The 9,475-nt window shown below is 35.6% G+C and overlaps 1 protein-coding gene across 1 annotated transcript in view; it reads left to right on the plus strand.

Annotated features, from left to right (window-relative positions):
- Positions 1–2,197: 2,197 nt before the first annotated feature.
- LOC101303547 (agamous-like MADS-box protein AGL16-like) overlaps positions 2,198–9,475 on the plus strand; it is a 16,694-nt gene continuing 9,416 nt past the window's right edge. Inside the window, exons 1-2 of the mRNA XM_004287376.1 lie at positions 2,198–2,276; positions 2,557–2,780. Coding sequence (XP_004287424.1) covers positions 2,599–2,780 — 182 coding nt within the window. The 5' untranslated portion in view covers positions 2,198–2,276; positions 2,557–2,598. The remainder of the gene's footprint in view (positions 2,277–2,556; positions 2,781–9,475) is intronic.

Consider the following 9,475-nt stretch of genomic DNA (forward strand, 5'->3'; position numbering starts at 1 on the left):
ACTTGCCATCAAGTATTCTAAGCAGAAACCAAGAATTTTTGACTCTATTGATAAAATCTTTACAAATATGTTGTTGCTTTGTAAGTTATCAAGTGGATATATGTGGTTGAATTGTAGAGTCATGGTGCCTAGCTACTATTTCTGGGTATCTCATGGAACTTCATCAAGTGGGTTTTGATAGTGCCAACTTTGGAACTTGTCCCTTTGATCAGGTGAGGGACAAACTTCTCAATCGGCAGATAGGATCTTCTCACATCTTTGGAACTTGGGTTCATTTCATAATTTTTACCAAAAAATAATATATAAAAAATAAAAAAAGAGAGAGGGTCAGGTCAGGGTTGGCATACTAATTGGGGTGCACACGCCAATTTCCTCATCTAGTAACCTTATTCCTTGGAAATGAAAAAGGAAACTTTCTTTTTTAGTAAACGTGATATGACCCGGTACCATAATGGGGTGCCGTGATGCACGTGAAGCTTTTCCTCAGGTTAGTCTAAAGTGGCGAATGTGCCCTTGGCTTTTCCAGAAATCCCCCAGGTATCCATTCCTTCAACTCTTCTAACTAAGCGGGACTTGCTTCCTTTCAAAAAAATGAAACAAAAAAGTGGGACTTGCTTAATTAGGGGAATCATATCCACAAAATAAATCTTGATCGGGGGAAAGGATCCTTCCTGGTTGGATAGGACGATGCCTAATGTATGAACACCAATCATATTGTTTTATCATGCTTTTTACTGGTGCTGTGTTTGTTTTGTGATATCATTATTTTATTTTATTAACCTTTAATGAGTAGTATGTAAAATAATAATTATAAATTGTAGTATAGCAAATTTCTCATATTGTTTTGTGAAAATTTTCTTTATCGAAATTTTTTGGTTTAGAAATTAAACTATTGAACCTAAAAAAAATATTTCAAGAAGAGCTTATGATCTTTATAAAGAATCCGATTAAATTTTGTCGCTCCTGAAAACAAACGTTAAATTAGGTGAGAAAAGAACAAATCTGACGAGAGAATACTAACTCGAATGAGAGAATGAGTGTTGATGGATATAGCTATGATTTCTCTGTCATACATCTATTAATTAATGTTCAACAAATGTGACTTTATTGTTAAAATTTAGTTAATGTACGTCGCACAATTATATATAGATCAACAAATATGGTTTTGTTAATAGATCAACCTTTCCTGTCTAAGACCAACCGTACGTAATAGCACTTCTATATATATATATATATACACTCTATTTAAAGACCAACCAGTTATAGCTATACAGATCTCATTGAAGTAGTGATGTTTTCTAAGAGCATGATATGGGTGAGTAATTCACTTCGAAAGTCATCTCTTTCTTTTGTCTTTGTGTGTTGTCATCCTGCATACATTTTTGTTAAGCTAACTTCTTTTTAGATCGAGGTTACTATCTTCACCACCCAAAATAGATATCTTAGGATTCTTAGCACCTTTCCCCTGGCCTCCATCTTTAATAAAGACAGCACCAGTACCTTTTTATACTTGCTTAAATACCTAATTAGTATGATTAACCTTATTATATATATAAAAAGACCATGACTGGAAAACTTCATAAGTACCGAACCCATCTTAATAGTAGACATGTAAATTAAATATTTAATTATTTAAAGGCTAATAGTTATCATATAGCACAAAAGAGTACCAACTTGTGATTAATTAATCAATTTTGAAAAATTCCAAAATGGGTAGACTTTGTCCACCCTATCTCTTTGTGGAAAGCTCCCATGAAACTAACCTTAAAATACCAACAAAAAATAATCTCCCTCTTTCTTGTTTGATCAGAAAGAAAGCTAGCTCAGTGATTAAAAAAAAAAAACATGATTAGATTTTTAAAGAGCAAAATGGCAAACTGTCAAGCTTGAAGCAAAGAGGACACGGCGGGCATCCGAAAAAGTCTTAAAAGGGTAAATTGGGAAGACCAATAAAGAGACATTCCCAAAAATAGGAACTACGGCCTTCGTATTGGCGTACACACGTGTCAGTGATCTATACGACAGGCGGCTCTCGACCCAAACCAAATTAACAATTCGGAAAAGACGGCATCTGATTGGTCCACGTAATCCCGAACCGGGAAAACCACTAGTGGTATTTGGGGGCCGGACCAGAGAGCGGTTTCGCAGCGCTCAGGTAGACTTTCCTTATATAGCTTTCTGCTGATGTGAATCATCAGTAGTACAGCCAAAGCTATTTTGGGGGGAGAAACCTGCGTTTGTCTTCATTACTTAAAAGCTTCAAGCTTCCAGTTCCAGTAAGTTTTGATTTTTCCTTTCCTTTTTAATCTCCCTCTTTATTTTCTGTTCCTCGAAAAATCAAAATCTCTGCTTTCTTTTTCATCCATTTCTCTGTCTCTTTGTCGGAAAATTTCTCCTGCAATCTTCATTTTAGTTCTTCTTTTAGCATCTCATTCTGAACATAATTAGCTCAGATTAGTTTTCCCTCATACTGTGTTTGTATCAGATGTTCATACAGTTTTGTATTGATTTGCTGGAACTGAGATTATTTTTGTCTAACTTTTGGTTGGCTGCTAGCTAAAATTTGAGGAGCTAGTAGATCGATTTGAGAGGTGAGTGATGGGAAGGGGAAAGATTGTGATAAGGAGGATCGACAACTCAACCAGCAGGCAGGTGACGTTTTCGAAACGGAGGAATGGATTGTTGAAGAAGGCCAAAGAACTGGCGATCCTGTGTGATGCTGAGGTCGGAGTCATGATCTTCTCGAGCACCGGCAAGCTCTATGAATTCGCAAGCACCAGGTAAGTACTCAGCTGATAAAATTAAGTAGGTTCATATATAGCTGATAGAAGTTGGTTCATTGTTATAATACCATCTGGTTCTTGATAGCCTGGCCTTTCATTCGTAGCTTCAGATCCATGTAACTGGATAATTTAGATTTTCTTTCTCATCAAATTCTTTGTTTCTATGATTGAGTAAGAACTAGTGTTGTCGTTTCAAGAATGAGGGAAGTCAGGCGATGCATTTCTCCATTTTTTCAGAAGAAAGTGTAGAGGAGAAAAAATTTGGCAGATCAGTATATATATTGAAAATAATTAATTCTTTGTTAATTTCAAGTTAAAGGACGAAAGATAATCAAGTTTATGCAACTATGTACTAATTTTAACTATGGATCATCTGAATTTGTAGATCGACTGCTATGACATTATAATATCTTTTCTCTGTTCTTATAAATTTACTCGATTAAAACAGAGTTAACAAAAAGTTTACGTACAGATAACTTATAACTTATAATTGACATAGTTAAACGTAAAAGATGGCTATGTTTAGAGACTTGAAGGGTTTACCCCTTGTTGTTTAACACAACCAGCTTCTCATCCGCACCCTATAGTTGTATGATACTTTACATAGCTAAACACTAAACCTAGAATTTGTAGGAAGAAAGAACATAACATTATAATCTAATTAATCAACACTTGTTTGGTTATGTATCATCTTTTGGATAAACAGACGCTTAGAGGCCTGTAAGTGCATGCTCTACTATTGGATCTATAGATTACCTTAATGAGTTTGGGTACACAGATTGTGCATAAGTTTATCTGAAAATGACCAAATCACCAAAACTATATGCTTGATAAGATTTATTTATACTTCTATATCAATATATAATGAAATGTGCGAATTGTATATATGAAAGAGATCATAGCTAGGTTATGGCTATTATTTGATGATACATACAATGCTATCATAATCATATCGTTTCAAATTACATATATAGTTTCTATTTTTTTAGCCTAAACTGAAGATGTTTAAGAAATACACTTTTCTACTACTGATTTGGATCCCTATTATATGAAGAAAACATAAGCCTCAGATCAAAATATATGTATGTCAAATTTTGAAGCATGCATGCTCTTTAACCTATTTCATCTGCAACTATTGCATCATTGCATGCATGCAATTCTCTTTCTCCAATATAGAGTAGGCGAAATATACTTCGATTATATGTTTTCAGCTTTCTGTTTTCTTTATATGCCGGATCACATAATGTCGAAAGACATGCATGCAATTCTCTTTCTCCAATATAGAGTAGGCGAAATATACTTCGATTATATGTTTTCAGCTTTCTGTTTTCTTTATATGCTGGATCACATAATGTCGAAAGATACTGTGGTACTCTTTATTGACAGCATAAAATATAACAAGGTAGCGTATATAGATCCCTCTAATAAAATTTTAAATACAATTTTAATCTACATATATATGTGAGAAGAAAACTGGGATCATCTAGTATGTTAACGAATATTAGGGTGACGATCAATTAAAGTTGTAAAATTTTAGTTACAAATGTGTTCTTAAAGTGGTATTTGAGTCCTCAAAGTTGCATCAACTTTTCTTTTATCACTTTGAGGACTCAATTATCACTTTAAGCACACAATTTATCACTTTAACAAACACATGAGGAATAATGTTGTAATTAAGTTTTTTACAACTTTAAGGACTTATATTATAACTTTGAGGATTAATATTATTACTTTTAAGGACTCATGTTACAATTTTATAACATAGTTGATGCATGACATGCATTAACTCATTGTAGAATTCACCCTCTTTTCTCCCCTTTCTCTCTCGGTCTTCCATATTTGCTATCACTACGTACTCTTCTCTTTCTTCTTTCTTCGTCTACCAATATTTCTCCTCTATCTCTCCATGCATGTATCTGGCTCTCTCTTCTCTTCAGCACCTATCTCTCAGACTGCAACCCTCTCTAATTAATGACTTGTAAATAAACTAGCATTGCAATCACAAAATACGTACGTAGACTTTCAACGAAACCATTGCTAAACAATCTGCATTTTTATCCCTTCTCATTGTAATATATGATTAATTAGTACGTATTAACCAATCGGGCAGGGACTACTTCAGTTATCTTCGCCAAACAAAAAAACCCTAGAATCAAAGTATAGGGGATATTTGTATAATTATACTTCCTATCAAGGAGTTCATATATAACTATGAACAAGCATTCATGAAAAAGATGTGTCCTTGATGTTATCAATATTGCAACCAGGACTTCTACACCGGCAGCTTGAGTTTGTTTTTAATTAGAAATAGGAGTAAAACCTTAAATCGTATCTTGATAACTTCTATACTATTAGGCCTCATTTGGTGGTTCCTTCCTCTTTCCCAGGGAAAGAGAATGGAAATAAAATTTTATATGAACTTTTTAGTCCGATGTTTGGTAAGGCAAGGAAAGTCATCGGAAAAATTGTTAAAAAATATATTAAAACATTATGTTTTGAGTAATTAATGCATGGAAAGTAGAAAGAAAAACGGTTCCTTTGGATTTTGGAAATAACCACTTCCCTCCACATTTTCCCTTTTATCTGGAAAGTGTTTCCTCTTTTTGCTTCCCCAAACACAGGAAAAGAACAACTTTCTTTTCCTGATGCTTACTTTCCACGAAACAAATAAGAGCTTATTTTTCTGAAACGGCCAGAAAGGCTGCCTTGAAGTATTGTTCTTTGATAACTTCTTTTTCTTTAGAATTAATGATTCTTTAATGAAACTTCAAAATACATTTTGTGTGTGAGGCCCGAGGGCACATAATGTCTAAACATCAACATACAATAAGCATTAAGAGAACATATCTAGATAACAACAAGAGTCTCAACTAAACATATGTAATTTAATTAACAAGCACCAACTAACGAAGAGTGCACTAATGGCCAGCTACTCTATTCGTTTTACAGTTGTGCGACACATTGGAAAGATATTGCTCACATTGATCCATAATTTACTAATGCTCTCAACTTTTCCTGGCCTATATGTTGCCACTAGAAAATAATCTGGCAACACTAAATTCCTGGAGGTTGCTTCTATTTGACGAAGTAAGGAACTCGCTACTTAACGGAGCATCCAAGACATACAAGGTGCCCAATACGGGCCATAATCAATGTCACCCTACCATAAAATGATAGGGTCATATTTATGGCATAAAACTGTGTCTAAAACATAAAAATAAACTAAATAATAAGTAAATAATTGGAACAAAATTAAAGTCCATGCCCATGTACCATCTTGCCTAGCCCGTGTACGCTGTAGGTGACTTTGTACCAACGGCTCGCTACCACCAACTTCCTTCCACCGTCATCACCCCCTCTTCCATCTTTTGATGCTGGAGCTGCCCAACACAGACTCAATTTGGAAGAAAACCAGCCCAGACTCGGTGCGAACAAACATTGTCCAGAAACCATGCTGGCCTGCCACTCTATCCAGCCTCCTCTGTCGTCCACTCTATCCATTGAACAAACATTTATGTGTCGCAAGATATATGTTACAAAAGGCAAGTTTTTTTTTTTGTAGTTGGTCTCTTTTCCAAATGACCATGAATATATAGTTGTGCATCATTAGACTTATTTTTAAGGGTTTGAAATTAAAACACTTAAATTATTTTAATCTCAACCATCATGTTTGAAAGTAAAACATACAAGGTAGACATTGTTTGGATCGCAATTACCCTTACTATTAAATGTGAAAGTGAGTTATGTGGCCGGTCCTGACTTGTGGGAGGCCTAAGGCAAATCCTTAAATGAGGCTTCAAGAAAACTTTGAAATACAATTTTATCTTCTTCATATTTTTTTATTGATCAAGCATCTTAAAAGTAAACATGAAATGCATGACAAACAAATGATATAAAATAAAAATTGTTTAACAAAAATGAAAGTTTCATTGATAATTTGAGGCCAGAATGCCGACATATAGTAACCTTGAGGGTTATATAGCACCATTACATTTGGATGTGCGCTCGCTTATCAAAAAGCCTAGCAGAGTACAAAAAGCTAGAAACAAAAAGATACTAGAGAAGCATATTGCAAGAGCAATAACGCTCCATTGCGGTACTCAAATAGTATACAATCATCTAATCCAGATGTAGCTAACTATCATAATCTTACAACTCGAAATCAAACATAGACAGTTATATTGTCCCTATATACACCTAGGGCTAGTTATTTTGAGATAAGCCCATCAACCCAATCCTAACTTTGAGCCTGCTTGAGTGTGAGCCTAGACCAAGACCCAATGGCCCAAGCCCACACCCAAACCCTAGTAGCTTGGTGTTATCGCTCTTTCCTCTTCCAGGTTAGCACCACCGCTCTTTTCTGCCACCGTCTACAAATGTATGATGGTCATGACTTCTAGTCATCGATTGTCCAATCGGCATCATCGAAGTCAACCGGAGCCTCACAATCGCCGCCTTGTAGCCATCATGTCCAATCTTTTCCTTCGGACTCAAAACCTTTCTAGACCGATCGGGTTCTCCATCTCCGCCGGTGCTCACCAACCTTCTACCCCATCTGCTTTGCACCAAATGCGCACTACAAAAGCACCCTCAATCTTCACAACCCAAAGCCGCTGAACCTGGAGTCGTGGATTCAAATCTATTGGGATCTTGGTGGCGCTGCTTGTGAAGCCAAAACCTCCCTGAGTCCTAGCCACCGAAGTTCCATCCTTCCTTGGTCTGGAGAGCACGCTGCTCCCACCACTCGTGCGAAACCTAGGTTTCGCTTTTCGCAGAGGCTTCACAATACCCGAAGCATATCTCTCTAGAGTTCCTTAGCTACAATCACTTCTTGATGTGTCTACTTGAAATGATATAAAAACATAAAAAAATAAATTGGGTAACAAATATACAAATAAAAAAGGAAAAAATGCAAAAAATTAAAATAAATGGTAAAACAATTTTTACAAAATTACATGTAACGTGTCAAGCCAGTAGGGTAATTAAAAGAATTATTACTTAAGTAATTCAACATGTCTAATTGCATAATGAAAAACATCTATAACCACAGACCACAACCCATGTGATAAAACATAAATAAATGCGGAGTACTCCTTTTCTAAAAAAAAGAGAAGACTAGATATTTTGATAAAATAACATGAGGATTTTATTTGATGGAAAAACTTAAACAGAACATTTGGGCAAGTTAAGGACCTAGCATGCTAGTCATTCATTACAAATCCCGTTCACTAATTTCTCAACAGAAAAGAAAAAGCTTACCTAATTACACTTTGAATTTACGGTAGAAAAAAAGTAGTAGTAGTTCACGTAATAACGAAAAGAAAGAATGAAAATCCTAGCAATGCTTCTCTTTACGCCAGCACTAGTGCTGCCTTCTCGCAACATTGATGAGCACATCAGCCCCCTCTGACTTCAAACCATGGCACTTTAGTATAGGTCATTTTCCTTCCTTGGATCCCTCTAATCAGGTATCTTCTATCTAATTATATTTGTCTACACAGTTAATATTAGCGATGTTCATAGAGGTGGTGTGGGGTCTACCATGGTCTGCTTGATTTGGCTGATGACCTTCTCATAGTCATCTGGCTGTGTCCAGTATGGGACAACGACCAAATTCTCATGTTCGGGTTATACCCTAATCTTTAAAGAGACTTCCGCAGGTAACTGGTATCTTGGGGGTATGATTGCTATTTTGGGCTAGAAGAAAAATGAAGAAGGGAGAGCTGACTGTTAGCTACCGTAAGAGCAAATGCACCCATTTTAAGTGGGGTTAGACTAATTTTCAACCCGGATCAATACACTATTCATCTAAATTAGTTCTTAGTCTTTGGTTTGACAATACAACAATGAGATTAATTATAGGACCAATTACTATTCACCTTTTCTTTTTATTAGTTTAGAAGAAAAAAAAATGTATGTTGTCTTTAAATATGATCCCTTAGATATTGATCTGGACGGCCCATGTTAAACATATGTTAAAATATATTTGATATGTAAGTGGGCTCTTCCATGTACAAGTGGGTTCCCCATATGCAATCGGCACATTTGTTGGTGTTTGAAATGGTTGTGGGTCCTGTGCAAAAATTAGTCTGGGGTCCCAGACCTAACCTAGCTCAGTTTCAACCCGGTGGATGGTGTTTTTAATCCATGTTTTGATCTAACCCATGTAATTAAACCACTGCTGCATCTGCTCTAAGGGGAAGGAGATGTTGCTTGTCTAGGGTTTGGTCTTGGTCTGATCTAGGCAAACTGAATATTTTTTTTATAAGTTTTCTTAGAAGTGTTGCTCTATAGGTGTACCACAAGTCCACAATTGTGTGATTGTTGGAGGTTTGGTAAAAGAGGATGATTTTCTTCAAAATGTAGTTCATTGTTAGTTTTAGACCGTTGTACTGTGATATTTCTTAGAGAGTAGTTTGTATACCATTATATTATAGGTGTTAACCTGTCTTTTATTTTTTTGGGTCTGAAGTGTTACCCTGTCTTGAATTTTTTTGGTCAAGTACCTGTCTTCAATTGCTGTGTGTACTTGGTGTATGTACTGTTTCAAATTTGAGGTTGCTTTCATTTATCCAATGAACCCATTTTACCCAAAAAAAAAAATAAGAATAAGAAAAACCCAATGTTTAGTAGAACGCACATGACAGACCATATTTTGAGTTTTTGGATCTATCTTGTTCTTGATCCATGCC

The sequence above is a fragment of the Fragaria vesca genome, linkage group LG1 (genome assembly GCF_000184155.1).
Source record: "Fragaria vesca subsp. vesca linkage group LG1, FraVesHawaii_1.0, whole genome shotgun sequence".
NCBI classification, from domain to species: Eukaryota; Viridiplantae; Streptophyta; class Magnoliopsida; order Rosales; family Rosaceae; genus Fragaria; species Fragaria vesca.